The 19,180-nt window shown below is 36.5% G+C and overlaps 1 protein-coding gene across 1 annotated transcript in view; it reads left to right on the top strand.

Annotated features, from left to right (window-relative positions):
- Nucleotides 1-19,180, top strand: part of LOC115210519 (cilia- and flagella-associated protein 54-like) — a 229,776-nt gene that overhangs the window by 159,761 nt on the left and 50,835 nt on the right. Inside the window, exons 40-45 of the mRNA XM_036502203.1 lie at nucleotides 5,660-5,815; nucleotides 8,809-8,997; nucleotides 11,408-11,495; nucleotides 15,579-15,749; nucleotides 16,974-17,040; nucleotides 19,003-19,180. The exon at nucleotides 19,003-19,180 is cut by the window's right edge and continues 23 nt beyond it. Coding sequence (XP_036358096.1) covers nucleotides 5,660-5,815; nucleotides 8,809-8,997; nucleotides 11,408-11,495; nucleotides 15,579-15,749; nucleotides 16,974-17,040; nucleotides 19,003-19,180 — 849 coding nt within the window. The remainder of the gene's footprint in view (nucleotides 1-5,659; nucleotides 5,816-8,808; nucleotides 8,998-11,407; nucleotides 11,496-15,578; nucleotides 15,750-16,973; nucleotides 17,041-19,002) is intronic.

Here is a 19,180-nt window from a genome sequence, read left to right as displayed (position 1 = left end):
ATTGAATGATGGAATACTTTAGAATAATATACAACTTACATAAATATGATGAAATACTTCATAACTAGTCATGGAGTATCCATGAATAAATCTTCTTCACCAAACAAAGACATAAAAAATGAAAGACAATGTATCCATGATTACATTATCCATTATGTTCTTTCTTTTTTCAAGAAGGTAGAATGTAGTTTGAGGCTGCTATTTTAAGGAGGTTGAGCAGTTTTGTAGAGGCTCCAATATTGCCTTTCCTATCAGTTGTAATAAGTGTGTTGTTACATCATACAGGTATGGTTTGAAATAAAGCTTAGACAAAGTAAGTCAATTTATAAGTCTTATAACTTCCCCTCTCTGTATCACTATGTGTCTTTCTCCCTCTCCTTTGATTACTTTAGTTTAGCCAAGACCTACTTCCTACTTCCCCACCTACCATCCTATATAAACTAAAGCTTGCCACGGACCCTCTCTACTACACCTCAATTCCTTGGCTGTGAAATACGTATCTCAGAGGATGAAAAACCCCAGATAAGCGATTTAAATTCAACTTGTCATTAATTACATTTCATTGTATTTCTGTCAGTATTTTTCATTGTAAACCCTTATTATTATCATCTCCCCTCTCTTCTATCTTATTCTGTCTGTAAATATAGTTCTATTCTTCTGTCTTAACTTTAGCTCACGCATTTCATTTCAGTTCTATTTTTTTTGTTCTTACTTGTTGATGGCTGAGATAACAACCACACGTCTCAAATTTTATCTTTCTCCAAAAATCCCTGAAGCCATAACTCCCACGTCACCCTGTCTGCCTCTCTATCTCTCTCTTACAACTCCTAGCACATGTTTGTTAGTTTGCGGTTCGCCCACCTTCCCACCCCCTCCACCTATACCGGAAATCCTTATTTTGTCATCTTTGGTTGCCTCCCATGAACACTTCTGAAGTCCTTACGCCATACCCACCCCTACTATATAAGGTAGTGATCATACAGTGCAAAATATAATAGTGTAGTGTATGCAGGTTGAGCTTAAGACTATCGTTGTTATGAATTCTGCCAAATGCGAGCTCTCTTTTCAGGTACATGACGGCTCTGTCCGCCGTCCCAGGGTCTCTAGGGCCTATACCTCCCACACCCTCAGGGTTGGCACTCTCAATGTCGGCATACTGAAAGGTAGGTCCGGTGAGATTGTTGAGTTGCTTGAACGGAGATGTGTCAATATGTGCTGCATCCAAGAAGTAAGGTGGAGAGGAGGTTCTGCTACATTCCTCACAGGCAAAAAACACAGGTACAAGATTTTCTGGGCAGGGAACACTGACGGGGTTGGGGGTGTGGGTATACTTCTTGCAGAGAAATGGGTAGATAAGGTAATTGAGGTAGTCAGAGTATGCGGCAGAATACTTAAGATTAGATTAGTGCTCCATCATGGGTTAGCAACCATTATCTCGGCCTATGCCCCTCAGCCAGGGCTACCCGATGGACAGAAAGACCGATACTATGACACCCTCTTGCAGACTACCACATTGACGAATAACAGGGACCTTCTCTTTGTGGCTGGTGACTTCAATGGACATGCAGGACAACATGTTGGGGGCTTCCATGGCATACATGGAGGCTACGGTTTTGGCTCTCACAATGAGGAGGGAACCAGGCTGCTGTAGTTCTGTGATGCAAATGATCTTATGGTTTGCAATACTAACTTCAGAAAACCTGCCAGCCATATAGTCACCAACCGATCTGGCAGACACACTAGTCAGATTGACTACATCCTCACCAGAAAAAGGGAAAGATGGCTGCTTATAATGCCAAAACCTTCCCTGGCAAAGAATGTACCCCACAACATAGACTGGTAGTTAGTGACTTCAGGATCAGGGCTAAATGGATGCCCAGAAGATGACCCGCAAGGAGAAGACGGGTCTGGAGACTTAAAGAACCTGCTAACAGACAGAGATTTAGAGACATATTACTCAGAGCCTTTGATGAAATAGAAGGGGATATAGCTTCACATGGTATAGAAGACAACTGGAGGTTCCTACGGGACAACCTGCTAAGGGCCACCGTCCAGCTCTGTGGATGGTGCAAAGCTCCCTCTCAACCCAAAATAACGTGGTGGTGGTGGAACAATGTTGTTGACAAGGCTATTAGACAAAAGAAACAGGCTTGGAAGGACTGGAAGAACGGTGGTAGCAGAAAGTGTATCAGACTGCCAGAAGAGAAGCTAGGAGGCAGGTTTATTTAGCCAGAGGGGAAGCAGATAAGAAAAAATTTGCCAATGTTCTGCGCCGTGAGGACCGAAGACTTGAGGTATTTCGCGTTGCAAGACAGTGTGTGAGAGAGAATCGTGATGTGGTTGGTGAGAAATGTGTTCGCATGGATGATGGTTCACTTGCGCTAAATGAGGATACAAAGAGAGAGGTTTGGAGATGCCACTATGAAAGGTTGCTGAATAAAGAAAATGAATAGGATAAAGAGAGTCTGCCAAATGTCGACCCAACAGAGGGACCAGCTATCCGAGTTGATAGTTCTTTGGTAGTTAAGGCAATTATAATCATGAAGACAGGGAAAGCCCCAAGCCCATCAGGAATTACTGCAGAGATGCTCAAAATATCTGGTAGTGTTGGCTATATCCTAGTCACCTGTATAGTTAGCCAGGTGATACACGAAGGAGTCATACCCAATGACTGGTGTAGCAGCATAATAGTCAACTGCTACAAAGGTAAAGGTGATGCCCTAGATACAAATAATTACAGAGGTATCAAGCTGTTGGATCAGGTAATGAAGGTTACGGAGAGGGTCATAGCCCAACCGATTAGGGAGAGAATCAACTTGGATGAGATGCAGTTTGGTTTCGTGCCAGGGAAAGCACCACTGATGCCATATTTCTGGTGAGACAGCTGCAGGAGAAATACCTAGCCAAAGATAAGCCCCTGTACCTGGCTTTCGTTGACATGGAGAAAGCCTTTGACAGGGTCCCCCGATCCCTTATCTGGTGGTCAATGAGGAAACTAGGGATAGATGAATGGTTAGTGAGAGCTGTGCGTGCCCTGTACAGGGATGCTGTTAGTAAGGTGAGGGTTGGCAATGAGTACAGTGAAGAATTCCGGGTGGAGGTTGGGGTCTACCAAGGTTCAGTCCTTAGCCCCCTCCTATTTATCGTAGTCCTCCAGGCAATAACGGAGGAATTCAAGACAGGATGCCCCTGGGAGCTCCACTATGCTGATGACCTTGCTCTAATTGCTGAGTCACTATCAGAACTAGAGGAGAAGTTTTAAGTGTAGAAACAAGGATTAGAATCGAAGGGCCTTAAAATCAACCTAGCTAAAACCAAAGTCCTAATAAGTAGGACTTCCAGGGAGAAAAACTAGAAGTAGTTGATAGCTTCCGTTATCTAGGTGACCAAATTAATAGCGAAAGAGGGTGCGCTGAAAGTGTAGCTGCTAGAATAAGAATAGCTTGGGCAAAGTTCAGAGAGCTCTTACCTCTGCTGGTGACAAAGGGCCTCTCGCTCAGAGTAAAAGGTAGACTGTATGATGCATGTGTATGAACAGCCATGCTACACGGCAGTGAAACATGGGCTGTGACTGCTGAGGACATGTGTAAGCTCGCAAGGAATGAAGCCAGTATGATCCGATGGATGTGTAATGTCAGTGTGCATACTTGATAGAGTGTAAGTACCTTGAGAGAAAAGTTGGACCTAAGAAGCATTAGATGTGGTGTGCAAGAGAGACGACTGCACTTGTATGGTCATGTGACAAGAAAGGATAAGGATAGCTGCGTGAAAAAGTGCCACACCTTAGCAGTTGAGGGAACCTGTGGAAGAGGTAGACCCAGGAAGACCTGGGATGAAGTAGTGAAGCACAACCTTCGAACATTAGGCCTCACCAAGGAAATGACTAGCAACCGAGACTTTTGGAAATATGCTATGTTCGAGAAGACCCGGCAAGCCAAATGAGACCATAACCTGTGGCCTATGCCAGGAACATAACCAGCCCACTTATGCATACCTTTCCTTCTTTGGTAACTATACTCTGCTTGCGAAGACCTGTTGAGGCAAGTGAAATCAAAATCAAAATCAAAATCAATTAGATAACTGGCACTGGTGCTAGTGGGGTGCAAAGAGCACCATACGAGTGTGATCATTGACAGAGCGGCTACTCGAGTATGATCGTTACCAGCGTCGCCTTACTGGCACTTATGCCTGTGCTAGTAGGGTGCCAAGAGAACTTTCCGAGCGTGATCGTTGCCAGAGCAGCCAACTGGCTTCCATACCCATGGCACGTAAAAGGGCACCATTCGAGCGTGATTGTTACCAACATCGATTCACAGGCACCTGTGCCAGTGGCACGTGTAAAAAGATTCGAACGAGGTCATTGCCAGTGCCGCCTGACTGGCCCCCATGCAGGTGGCACGTAAAAAGCACCCACTACACTCTCGGAGTGGTTGGTGTTAGGAAGGGCATCCAGCTGTAGAAACTCTACCAGATCAAGATTGGAGCCTGGTGCAGCCATCTGGCTCACCAGCCCTCAGTCAAAATCGTCCAACCCATGCCAGCATGGAAAGCGGACGTTAAATGATGATGATGATGATGATGATGATGATGATATATGTGTAAACAGAATTTCGAAATAAGTAAACTGAGTTTTTGCCAAAAGTTCAATTGTAATTATTTATATTAAAAAGAAATAAAAATATTGAATTAACAAACTAAATTTGATAAACAAACATTTCAATTTTTTAAACTCTGTTGTTAATTGAGGGTAGTATTTAGTTGCCAACCTTGAATTATGTTGCTAGAACAAATTTTAAATTATATAAATTGTACTTTGCTAAAATTGCTTTAATTATCTACAAAACTAATAAAATAGTATGACTAACAACTAATTTGATATTTGTTATGAACATCATGAAGCTAATCTGTGGGAATATAAAATAATATTTTGTATGTTTAAATGTGTTATTGAGAGAAATGGGCTCTGTCAGACTGAATTGACTCACCAACTAAAGTGTTTTGCCATAAAGCATTCTATGATGAACCCAGACACATCATTGGTGATGTTTCCTAGACCCTAGCTTGTGTCCAGTTAGCATTATCCCTAGTAGCACTACCCATTCCATAGTCACCTTGAAGCAATCTCTGATGACCTCTACAACCAAACTGATGACCTTGATGGGATCACACCTTGCTTGCCAGCCATTGCTTTGGCATAATTTAAAAAAAGGTAAAGTTACCTTCTTAAGTCATACCAACTCATAAGGGCCAGTTTCCCAGTTTCATTCCCCGCCTGGATGGGACATTGATCCAGTGCAGGATGACTCATTTTTACCAGCTGAGTGGACTTGAGCAAGATGAAATGAAGTGTTTTGTTCAAGAACACAGCGCGTCACCTGGCCCAAGAATGAAAACCACAATCATACGACCATGAGTCCAACACTCAAACCACTAAACCACTACCTCAGTATAATTTCTCCTCTTGCTCTCATTAATCTCCTCATTGCAGTCTTCCATTGGAGTTATGAATATATCTTTACAAGAGTAAAAATATAATGTTCAAAGCAGTTATAAAAGTATTTTTATTCCATTTTCTTTCTTAGTGATCTCTTTACATATCTATCTATTTTCTTTGTGATACTTTTACTCAACAATGATTGTTTTCTTTAATGCTGACAAACTAAAGGTGATGCACTCAACTTGATATCTGTGCCGATAGATATTGACAGCAGTTGGAAGTACATTCAATCAGTTGTAGAAGTAAGTGATTATACAGTGCGCTCAGTGTATCATAGTCGACAACTTCTGCATCTGTACATTGCTGGAAGATTTTATTGTAAGTTGAAATATTCTTCTTGTATATATTGGTGTGTTCTTTAGCTGAACATTATAAAACTAAATTTTGAGATCTTGGATTTAGCTCAAAGTCAAATTATGTTTTTGTGAATAACTGCAGGTATTACTGTTTGGTAAAAAGTTTGCTTCCCAACCACATGGTTTTAGTTTCAGTCCTTCTTCATGGTACCTCTTGCAAGTGTCTTCTAATATAGCTCTGAGCTGACTAAAGCCTTGTGAGTAGATTTAGTAGATGGAAACTGAAAGATGCCTGCTGTGTGTGTATGTTTTTTGTTTTTTTTTACTGTCTCCTTGCCTTGATTTCATTTGATATTTTGTAAATGAGTGTCACCGTCATGCAAGTGCTGCTCTTCATTTCTAATCTACCCTAGAAACATGGCTGGTCATGGAGAAATATTATCTTACTTGGAAAAAGATGAGAGTTTGTGAGAGGAAGGGCTGTTGAAAAATATGCTTCAAACAAAAACCATCCAACCCATGCAAGCATGGAAAACTAGCTGTAAAAATAATGATGATAATGATGGTGTATATCTTACAAAACTGGATTGCTGTGTTCATCTTTCCATTCATTATTTATATATTTAAAAAATTTTAATCATATATTTAAGATTTCATAAAACCCAAATCTTTGACTAGAAACAATATGAAACCTTCTAATGAATATTGTATATGAGTATAGTATGCTGACATACAAGGGTGACAGATAATCAATCAGAGACAATCAGTTATGTACAACTAAAGTACTATTTAATGAAAATAGCAATACGTGTATCACACTTAATGCAAAACCACAGAGGCAAGCCAAGTTAATTATAGGAGTTGTCCGGAGATATCTCTTATGGACTGTTAATGTGTCTTGGAAGGATTCTGACTACCCTTAAGTGACTAAAAGTGAACAGACACATTGCTATAAAGTAAAGAACTGTGAGCAATTGAAGGGCAAGCAGTTCACTGTGAGCCATGACTGAGAGCGTTTAACCTTGTGTAACAATAATTGTATTGCATTGTGTGAATACTTTCCTTCCCACTGCTTTGTTAAATTATCTATCCAACACCAGGATATAAAATAATGCAAAAATCTATCTGTAGCAGATGAATTAAAGGGTACAAATATTGGTACAATAATTTTTATAAGATACAGGAGTACTGTACAATTTGATAAGCTTTGTTAGATTGCAGTGTTGATAGTTCCTCAGGTTTTGCTAAAAGCTTGGAGAAGACCAAAATCATTGTTATTGTATGATTTGTTTTGAGATCCAGGTATGGGTTTTGGTAAAAAGCCATGAATATGACTTGTGTACATCTAGCCATACTGTATTAAAGAATCATCACATATTAAATAAAAGAATCAACTGCTAGAGATCAATTCTATGATTAAGATTGTATATATATATATATATATCACCATCATCATCATCATAAAAATAGGTGCAGGCATAACTTTGTGATAGGAAGTTTACATCCCAATCACATGGTTCCACTTCATGTTACCTTGGCCAAATGTCTTCTACTGTAGTTGCTGACTGACCAAAGCCTTATGAATGGATTTGGTAGACAGAAACTAAAAGAAACCTACTCTCTCTCTCTCTCTCTCTCTCTCTCTCTGTTCCTGTATATTAGCAGTTCAACAAAAGAGAATATAAGTGCCAGATTTTTAAAAAATAAGTAATGAGGTCAAATTGTTTATTTGTCAGGGTAGTGCCTCAGCATGGCCATGTCCAATAACTGAAAACAAAAAATAAAACAATGAAGGCTAAAGGCATTAAGCATGTATCTGTTGGACAGTGCTTCCATTACACACTAAATTGCTTATAAACAGTGAAAAATAATTTAATTTCTTTCTTGAAAATTAAATTTTCAAGAGAGACCAAACAATACTTTATTAAATGAGGTGGTGTCAAAAGGTTCCTGGACTAGTTATGTTTAATAAAAAAAATAACTTATTTATCTAAGTTTTTACATTATCTCCTTTGAAATAGTCACCTTGTGCAGCAATACACATTCCTGCCACTTTTGGAATCCAGCCTGGCAGTCGTTTTCCGTAAATGAGTTGAGGACCTTCTGTGATTTACTCTGCATCTTGACAATGGTGTTAAAACAGGGACCTTTGAGCTACATTTTCATCTTGGGGAAGTGATGGAAGTCTGCAGGTACTAAATCTGGTGAATTGGATGGGTGCGGAAGCAATACCATGTTGTTTTGGGTGAGAAACTCTCAAGTGAGGAGAGCTCAGTGACAGGGTGCATTGTCATCATGAAGAATCCTATTCTTTTTACTCTACGGATCCAGTTGCTTTCACCAAATGTCCTCCCTCAAATGCTTTAAAACATTACAGTAGAACACTTGATTGACAGTCTGGCCCTGGGGATAAATTCTCAATGCACAATACCACATTTCCAGAGGTGACACTTTTGACAGATCATTCATCACTTTCCAAGGACTTTCTTTTGCTTTTGAAGTGCTTGTGCCATTCAATACATTACGTACAACCCATTGCCACATTACTGTAAGCTTGTTGAAGCATGATCAATGTCTCTGTAGCAGACTGCCCAAGCTTAACGCAAAATTTCATGTTGACCCTTTGTTCTTGTCCATAACAAAATCACAGACTACAGCATACACATGATCACAAAAGCACAAATTTTCATGCAGCAATGTCACTTGGCACACTGCCTCATGAAGGTCACTATTAGCTCTCACTGTGCACACAACCATATGCTGCCATCTGTTGGCATGCTACAGAACTAGTCTGGGAACTTTTTGATACCACCTCATATATACTAGATATACCTTTATTAAGAACATCTCTGGATCAGTTATATAGTTCAACATTTATGGTATATTTTGAAGATGCAAATGAAGTGTTTTTTATCCTCTTCGGGTTGATAAAATAAATTTCAGTTGAGGACCGGGGTCAATATAATTGACTAGCCCTGCCTCCACCAATGATGATGATGATTATTTTTTTTCCAGCACAGAGCAGCAGGGTAACTGGAGAGGAAATTGAAATAAAATGTCCACATGTATTTCTGGAAAATATTTTAGAGCCATTACCTTCACCTGATCTTCATTTAAATTTCGACTCACCTACTGATACAATATCCTGCTTTGATGCAAGTAACTTAAGTGACACTGTCATTACATCATATTCACAAACCATAGGTATGTTGGATCATTCATTAACACCCTTCTTCTGCACTCTCTATTAGATATTGTTATCATATTCGTAATATGCCATTACCATTAACTTCTTCATTGTAAATAATGTAGAAATTTGATTTATTTTACTATTGAAATATCTTAAACTGTAAAAGCCATAGTATCCTTCATACACACTTAACCACATCTACTCACTATTATTTAGGGATACCATAGCTCTCAGTTAACCAAGCCTTTGATCCTGTTTCATTTTCCAGTTGAAGCCTGTTAGTATTACTGAAAAATTCTTTAATACTACAACATCTCATCTCCCACACTTACATAAGTACTAGGCTTGTATCATGATTGTTGGGGAAATTTTCCAGATAGTTGCAACAATATATGTTGCCACAGTAGTAACTTTCAGTTCTGACCTTAAATCCTACCAGGACAAACTTTGCAATGTAGGAAAGTTATGTAGAAAGTGAAGGAAATATGAATGAGTCATGAAGGTGGAGGAGATGATGAGGGTCAGTGATAGGGAGACAATGCAATGTAAAGTGTAAAAGGATAAATGGTATCGTACATTCCACCTGAATGAGTAGTACAACAGTTTGAAGGTTGATGGAGCAATGGAAAATGAGTTGTTGGGGAAGGTTTGATGAGAGCTTATTTCCATCCATCCATCCATCCATCCACACATACACACACACACACATACACACACACACTCACACACACATGCACACACATACATACATACATACATACATACATACATACATACAAACAACAAACAACAAACAAACAAACAAACAAACAAATATGGTGCATCTCTTTTCTAAGGTCATTTGTATGAATTTAGAAAAAGACACATAGCTCATCAAAGAAAGGCTGTATTTAAAAAGAAATTGGTACAAATAATCCTGAGAATACTTTTATTACACCTATTCAATGAATCCACTGTTAGCATCAATGGCTGCTTCAATATAAGATTGGAAGAGTTGACATGCCTGAATAAGATCACCATTATCAATTTTGGACATAGTACTGACTTTGGCAGACTTGAGAGATGGTATAGTGTTATGAGGATATTGATTGACCTCCCTCTTGACTACAACCAATATGTAATAGTCCAATGGATTGAGGTCTGGCAAGCTAGGCGGTCATGTGTCTGGAAGAACAGGATCTTAGAGATTGGCACACATCCACAGTTGGGTTATCCTAGCCTTGTGAGACAGTGCAGAGTTTTGTTGGAAGACATATGGTCCTCCATTTCATAGTCTGTCTGTCTATGGTCTCACAACTTTCTGCAGTACCTCTCTGTAGACAATGGCATTGACTGTTAAGCCTTGTGAAGAGAGTGAGGAGTTATGACACCTCCCTCGTTGCTGATGATTCCTAGAACCATCATGATTGCTGGGAACTTAATATGCATAACTGTTGGAACCTCATTCAGGTCCCTGCATAACTATCTATTGTTCTTTCAGTTTATCTTTTGGAAATGATCAAAGTTTTTCTCATTGGAGAAAAACCAAAGCATTCCAGCCTTTTGTGTTTTCACTTGTTTAACAAGTGCTTTGCACAGATCAAATGATTCTTTCTTGCCACATTCAACCATAATCTGACCCCTCTATATCACATGACTTGTACCATATACTCTTATGCAGAACTCTTCTGATGATGCATTCCGAAACCTTGGAGTCCTTTGCAATGGCTTTGATTGGCTTTCTAGAGTTTTGTTGATTATTTCTTGGACATTTTGTATTAGGTAGTATTAGGATTATGTGCATGTTTTGCACTTGGCTGCTTTTATTGGATTCCTATTAGTGGCTTTCAGCTTCCTTTAGACTTTGACAATAAAGGATCGGGCAACTTTCTGGTAACGAGCTATCTCTGTATCACTATGTGGTGTTTTTAAGGCAACAATTATTGTGTGTCTTTTTATTTGCTGAGTTAACTGGCATTTATCTGCAAAGTAAGACAAAAAACAAGTTAGAAGAAAGTTCTTGATAGAGGTATCCTCAAAAAACTGATGCATCCTTTATAAATAGACATACACATTAATACATGTGTTTGTGTGTGCTCCCTCTCGGGCAATGCAAATTGTCCATTGAGAGTTAGTTCATATCCACTGCTGTGTTTTATTGTCTCTTGCCAGAACATTTATTTCTATATGCTTCAGTTAACTTCTCTGTTAAAACTTAGCATCACCAGTTTTTATGGGAATGTTACTTATGCCTACCTGCCTACTGTCCTACTCCAAAGAAGTTTATTTGGTCTCATTTGCTCTATGTCTATGAGCATTAAAGGCTAATGTGATACAATTTTATATATCAAGTAAAGAAATTTAGTTTATTTTCCTCTAGAATATAGATTGATTTTATTTTTATAATTAATTTTTATATGACTTACAATGTTTTTTTACCTTCAGAACTTTTATTGCATAAAAATGAGAAGGATCTTGCTGCCCAATTGTTATCTGAGATGGGTCACGTCCAATTGGTATCTGGAGATAGGAAGTAAGTCTTCATGAAAATTCTTTGAATTTATGTCCTCCTCTAGCTGAGAACTCTTTTTTAAAAGTATATTATTATTTAGTAGTAATGATATAGGTGCAGGTGTGACTGTGATAAGAAGCTTGCTTCCCAACCACATGGTTCCAGGTTCAGTCCCACTGTGTGACACCTTGGGCAACTGTCCTCTACTATAAAATTCTTCAAGGCAGTGCCCCAGCATAACTGCAGTCAAATGACTCAAACAAGGAAAAGATTAAAGATAATATATCACTTTGAATTAATCAAATTTTCTTAAGTCATTTAGTATTTCTTTTTTATCTTTTATTTGTTTCAGTCATTGCACTGCATCCATGCTGGGGCACTGCATCAAAAGGTTTAGTCAAGTAAATGAACCCCAGATCTTATTTTTTTTAAACCTAGTACTTTCTGTCAGTTTCTTTTGCTGAACTGCTAAGTTACAGGGATGTAAATAAACCAACACTAGTTGTCAAGCAGTGATGGGAGACAAACAAAGCACAGACAGACACACACACTTGGGCTATAAACTCATAGCCTTAACTCAGCACTCTTTGCTTGTAGTGTAAGATTAGTGTATTTCTCAGAAAGTAACACTTACTTTTAATACTCAAAGGTTGTATGTATGTTATAAAGCAGTCTTTTGCCACTGTTGTATCTGTCTTTGTACGATGGTTGTTAATCTGACAAATATTGTCATATTCCGAAGTCATCGATAGGATGGTTCTATCTGTTACTGTATGAACCCCAGTCATACAGCGTTATTATCCTCAAAAGGTTGGATCATTATAGCATCCACTCGGTACCACAGTATAATTGCTATATCAGCACATACATGAATATCAACACAGTCTACACATACTCTATGTATTCTCCTATTTATAGTGACTAACTCATATCACTTGTCACTTGGGAGGGGTTTACCATCATTACTAATTCTCTACAACATCTCCCCTTTTAAGTTTTTCTTAGGAAGTATCATTTTATTTAGCGATAATATTTTTATTCACCCCATCTCCCTATTTTGAGGTTTTTGTTTTGTACAATTCAATATTTTTTTCCCTTGGCATCTATTTTCAGGAACTCTGTATGTTTTCTTTTCCTTCACTTGTACACCTGAGTTCAATCACTTGCAGTGGCACTGGTACTTGGAATGTATTGTACAACTATTCCATAGGTTCCTCTAACTTCTTTGGTTCACTTTCCGTAACTCCCTTTTTCAGTTGGTTCCTGTGCCTTTTTTGTATGCCTTTTCTACTTTTTACCCAATACATCATTTTACCCATGTATTAATTATTTCACTCTCTTCCCAGTTCTGCTTTCTGTTTGTGTATGTCCTCAGATACACCTTGTCACCAACTTTAAAAAATCCTGCTATGTCTTCCCTGGCACTTTTTCTTTTCTTGCTAGGTAGCAATTTATAAAAAAACTGACTTTACTTTCCTTGCAAACATCAGCGCCACTGGTGAGCTACCTGCTGGTGTATTCGGATTTGATGTTACATGGTACACTCTTAAAAATTGTTGAAAAGCTACCTCATCCATGCTTTCCTTATTTGCTTTTCTTAAAGCTCTTTTGAAAGTATCAACAAAGTGTTCTGCCTGTCCATTTGATCTGGGATGATATGGCACTGTAGTTATATGTTCTACTACAAACATTTCACAAAATTAAAAAAATCTACTTGACACAAATTGTTTTCCATCGTCAAACACTATCTTGAGTGGGATGCCAAATCTTGCAAACAATATGTGTGAAAAATTTATCACAGTTGAGAAGTTGGTCTTTAACACAATTTCAGGCCATTTTGAAAAACTATCAACTGCCACTAAGTAGTAAGAACCATTTAAAGGACTCACTACATCGATGTATAGTCTCAACCATGGAACATCTACTTTTGAACAATGTTTACCTTTTATTGCGGACAATTTTTCATTTCATTTTGGCTTGCATACAGGTGTATTGTGTTTTACTGCAATTTTTTGTTTCAATCTTTCGGCCTCATTTGAACCTTTGACTGAAGCAACTATATTTCTACACAAAACACTTATTGATGTATTCCATAAATTGAATAATTCTGTCCACTCTGTGCCAAATAGATTAAGTGAATGTTTTAATACATACATCTTAGCCTTTAGCCTTTTTTGTTTTACCTTGAAATGTTATGTTACACACACATTCACTGATAAAATATAATTTTTTTCTCATAATACCATATGCTACCTTTTTAGATTTAATTAATTTCAGCTTACCGATATGTTTCCACATATTTTCGTTTATAATAGTCACATCACTCCCTGTGTTGAACTTCAATTTTACATTTGTATTTTTAATTTTCACATGTATGAATTTTCTGTTCCCAATGGTATACTATTTTATTTTTCATTGTTCTGACGTTTTGTCATTTTCATTTTACATTGCAACTTTATATGTCCTATATTTCCACAATGAAAACACTCCACTTTTTAACTGGACAATTTTTCCTCAGGTGCATCACATGCAAAATATGGGTTTATATCCTGATGTTTGTCGTGCTTTTTAGAAAACATTTTATCTCAATTCAGACTCTTCCGCACTGGTTTTACTTGGAAACCATCTTTATGTTCAACTTCCTCTGTGTTGTGTTTTAATTTAGTTATCCTTATGCAGGGTTACATCCTGGCTTTGCTCCAGCTTTGCAAGAATTCTAGTTCTGATTTCTGCATCTTTTTCAGCAATTAGTCCTTGTGTAAAAATCAGGCATTTGAAGATATCTGGAGTTAATTCATCCAGCTTAAACTTCTCGCGTTCCCTGTTTACTCTACCAACATATGTAATGTAGTCCTTATTACTATTTTCCTCTATGTTCAGATACTTCTACTGTGTGCTGAACAAGGAGCTTTTTTCATTGAAAATCTTACACAATATATCTATTGTATCACTAAACTTTGTTTGATGGTTTTCTTGGGAGTACAAAATTACTGTATCATTCATGTTTTGCTGGTACCAGTTTTCTCAAGATTAAATGAGTTTTTATCTTGTCATCCCAATCTTTACATTCTTCCTCAAAGATTTGTTCTTACCTTCTGTAGTATGCTTTGAAGGTAACTCCTTCATCAAGTTTGTATTTGAATTCAGTTATTGAATTCGCAACTTAGTCTCGCAACAACACTTTTTCTGGCTTTCCTGACAACTTCAGTAATTGCCGCACTTGTTGCTGTAATATTAATTGTTGTTGCTCTTGCAGTTGTATCTGCTGTTGTTGTTCTTTCAACTGCTGTTGTTTTTACCACTCAAGCAAATCGGCTAATAAATCTTCCATGATTTTACAATTTTTCATAAAATTTACACAAGAACTTTGTGAGTTTGTTAACTCCTCAATGAGTTTCTATTAACTCCACATGAATTGACTAATCTTCGTTGAGTTTATCAATTTCTCATGAGTTGTTTAAATCCTCTTCGAGTTTCTATTAACTCTACATGAATTGTTTATCCTTGTCGCCACTGTTATAAAATCATCTTTTGCCACTCTTGTATCTGTCTTTGTATGAGGGTTATTGCTCTGACAGATATTATTATATTCTGAAGTTGTCAAGAGGATGTTTCTATCTGGTACTGTACGAACCCCAGTCATACAGTGTTATTAAACTGATGCCTCGTGAGTGAATTTGGTAAATGGGAACTGTTTGGAAGCCTGTCGTGTATATATGTGTGTTTGTGTCTGAGTTTATCCTTACCTCCACTGCATGACAACTAATGTTGGTTTGTTTATGTTCCTATAACTTAGCACTTTGGTAAAATAAATTTCAATAGATTAAGAACTAGGCTTTAAAGAGTAAGTACTGGGGTTGACTTGTTCAACTAAAAAAATAACCTTTCAATGTGGTATCCCAACATGGCTATAGTCCAATGACTGAAAGTGCAAAAGTGAAAAAAGGAAAATTAAATATTAGTTTTCCTTCTCCCCACTACTTTGGGACTGTATCTAAGCTGTTTTTAAATAAAATATTTGTTAAAAGAAACTAGACAGCAAATAAATGACATGTTTTTGCATTTTTTTTTAATAATAATACCTTTCTGTGAATTGTCTACTAGAGCAGCTTTCCAATCTTGGAATAATTCTCTTGAACTAATTCTTCGATTAAACAAAAAATCTGTAAACAAATGGAGAAGTGTCTACCAAGATGATACTGATGCTCACTTATTGAAGACCTGTGGAATCTGGGGTTGTCTCCTTGGAGGCACTGTTGCAGTATTCATTGCAAGGTAATCATAAAGATTTGCTGAATGGCTATCAATATGTCCTTTATGTTTCGTATAGAATTGAATATTCTTTTTCTAACTCTTTTTTTTTTAAATCTACCTAAAAATTTACCACAAGGGAGGCCTCACATGTTTACCCAGTTTAACCCTTTAGTGTTTAGATTAATCTGCCAAATGCAATGATTATGCATTCACACTGTTTTGAATTAATTGTGCATTATTTCATAGTTTGGGGATTTTGATGGTGTGATTGTTTAATTTTAGAATTACATTGTAAGGTAGGAGTGAAAGGCCAAATCTGGCTAGTTTGAATGCAAGACAGGCAAAATATTTGGGCTGGATATTATTGATTTAAATGTTAAAGGGTTGATATCACCATTTGCTCCAAATTACTTCCCCATTTAGATATTCCTTTCAGACATTTGCCTTCTCATGTTTTCAGACTGTACAGCAGGTTCGTTATTCTAAATTGTCTTGGAGAGCTTGCAAAGATCATCAGCCCTGCTCTTTTTCCCTTAGCTTATTAAAATAAATTTTAATGATGACAACCCAACTTTTTTAATTAAAAATTAAGTTTAGAAACAATAGCATTTTCATTTACTTCTTACAGATGTTTATTTTTTCTTATAAAATGTATTTTTGTTTCAAATGATTTTATAGGCCCACAATATTTGATCTCTAACAAGCTGGCAAGTTTAATGCCATCATTTGTTTCATGAAATCCTGAAGCAAAGTTTACTGTATGGTTGGAGAAGGAAATGGAGTTTGGTTTGGATTCTTGCAATGTATTTCCTTTAGACTTTCACTTCAGGCTACATATCAGGTGCATCACTCTGTCAACATGGGAGAGTTTGGAAATAATCTTTCAAATTATTAGCTTCATCTTCAGAGATGAAAAAACTTTTAATATTTACAAATACACTCTGTTTCAATCAGTCTGATCTTTGATGATCATTAAGCTTATTTCTGAATATAGATTTTGAGAAACTAAGACTAATAACACTCTAATCCATTTTGCCATTCATGCATGTACCAACTGTATTCTCTATTTCCAAGTAACCATCATCAAAGAATTCTGTTTCTACAACTGAATTGGTAGTATTTTAACAACAGAAATTGTTACATTTTCTAATTTTCACTCTTAAAAACTTGAACAGCTTCAGATTGTTACTTTGTAATTATGACTATGTAACTTCTAAAATTTTGGCTATTGCTCTTAATCTACAGATACTGTATAGTAACTGACACCAGTCTTCAGTTGGAGTTCTGCTTCTTAGCTTATCATATGTACAAGGTAGGTTGTGTAACTATTTAACAAGCCATATAACATGTTTTTCTGAAATTTGTGGATTTGTGTGGGAATAAATGTTATTTTTACATAAGAATGGTTGTAATTACACTGAAGGATCATTTCATGAAATTTAACTATTATATGGTAATATATATATATATATATATATATATATATATATATATATATATATATATATATATATATATATACCAGAGTAAACACATAAATGTGAAACAAGGTGGAAAAAAGAGTACTCAAATACCAGTGGTAGAGTAATATGCTTTATTTAAAGCAGCAGAAAATTCAACAAAACCTGTTACTCTGAGTTTCCCATTGCCGTTCATCGGACAGTTTTTGCTAGAATTGCAAAAACTGTCTGATGAACGGCAATGGGAAACTCAGAGTAACAGGTTTTGTTGAATTTTCTGCTGCCTTAAATAAAGTATATATATATATATTAATTCTATACAATAGTTAAATTATATATGTTTGAAATAATAATAACATAGATGATACATATGATAATATATATAATGATATACATGTAATAATGTATACAAGGTCAAAAATTATTGGGACTATTGTTGTAAAAAGAAAACTATAACACATATTGATTCGGCATTTAATCCTTTTCAAAACCATCTAGAGGCATTTCCATTGATGAAACTCCTTTTTAGGAATAACAAGCAGCTGCCTTGTTGCATTCTTTTAGATTTCCTTGATATTTTGAAATCTTGTTGGGTTCTTCCATTATGAAGACTGAACTTTGGTTTCAGGGTCATAGCTATAGATTCATGATTTGTCACCTGTTATGACTGTTTTCAAAACATTATCATCTTCCTCAACACAGTCAAGGAGATCCTGCACAGTTGAAACCCAATGTTCTTTCTGAGATGACCACACTTTACTCACTTTACTTTCAAGCACTGCTATAAACAACAGAAGTGACTGAGAACATTATAACTTAGTGTGCAAGGATTTTCTACAGTAATTATTTTCCACCCTCAACATTTCCATTGTTATACCATCCTTTCCAGAGGCTTTATTTCCTTTCATCAGTTTCAAATATAAATTTACATGAATTGGAGGTGACAGCATTCAAGAACAAAGATGGGATCACAGTGATAGGCAAAAGAGAGACTGAGGACTACCTAATCGGTGAAAATGAGACTGCTTTAAAACTGATTTAAGATATCAGAAGACCTCCAAGATTATAGGAAGATGGCATAATCAAATAATTTAGGCTCAAGAAGAATAGAAGAGCCCAATTAAGGGAAGGATGAAAGTGCTTTGTGACCAGTGATGTATAAGAACATCTGATAGTCCAGCCAATAAATGATATAAGGAGATAATGTATTTATAATTCATAAAGGCATGTACTAAGCCTTTCTTTAGTTTTCTTCAAAGTACCTATTGTACATTTAGTAAATCATACTGAGGTATTTCCAAGTCATTAAAGATTCTTACTGTCCATATTTTATTGCAGTATTGTATAATACTCTTGGTATATACATTGGGAAAGAATTTCTTTATCAGTATTATAGATGTAGTTCTCCAAACAACTGCTTTCAAATTGTCATCTTGCTAATATAGAATCTTTCATTTTTCAGTGCTTATTCAGTCATCTATGCCTAAAACAGAATTTGTTAATGACAAATAAAAAGAATTACTTTATGTTCAAATGCATTTCTACTTTATAACAACTACATTTCAAATATATTTGGTAATAGTAGACTGAAGCACTAATTTACTAGACTGTGCAATCTTAACAGTTATAAATTCAGTAATAACAAATGTATTGATTGCAGTTATGTGTACCACTGCTTTAGTCTGTTTAAAAGTCTTGTGCCTTCACATATATTCATAGATTTCAGCATCCAGCCATTTAAAAAAAATTTCCAAATATAACAACTCATTCTTTTCACAAGGCATGGTTTTGATTTCTTTCTTTCTTTATTTCAGGCAATTTTCTGTGGTTCCTTGCAACATCCAAATGTTGATATAAAATTTGCTATGTACAATGTAGGTGATAATTTTCTGACTCAAGATATCATCCCTGATATGCATTTATTTTCTGATCACTATCGATGTCCTAGTAGACAACTTATCTTTTCTCTCCAGTCACTTATTGAAATATTAT

The sequence above is a fragment of the Octopus sinensis genome, linkage group LG4 (assembly GCF_006345805.1).
Source record: "Octopus sinensis linkage group LG4, ASM634580v1, whole genome shotgun sequence".
In the NCBI taxonomy this organism is placed as follows: domain Eukaryota; kingdom Metazoa; phylum Mollusca; class Cephalopoda; order Octopoda; family Octopodidae; genus Octopus; species Octopus sinensis.
This window is presented reverse-complemented; position numbering and strand designations above follow the sequence as displayed.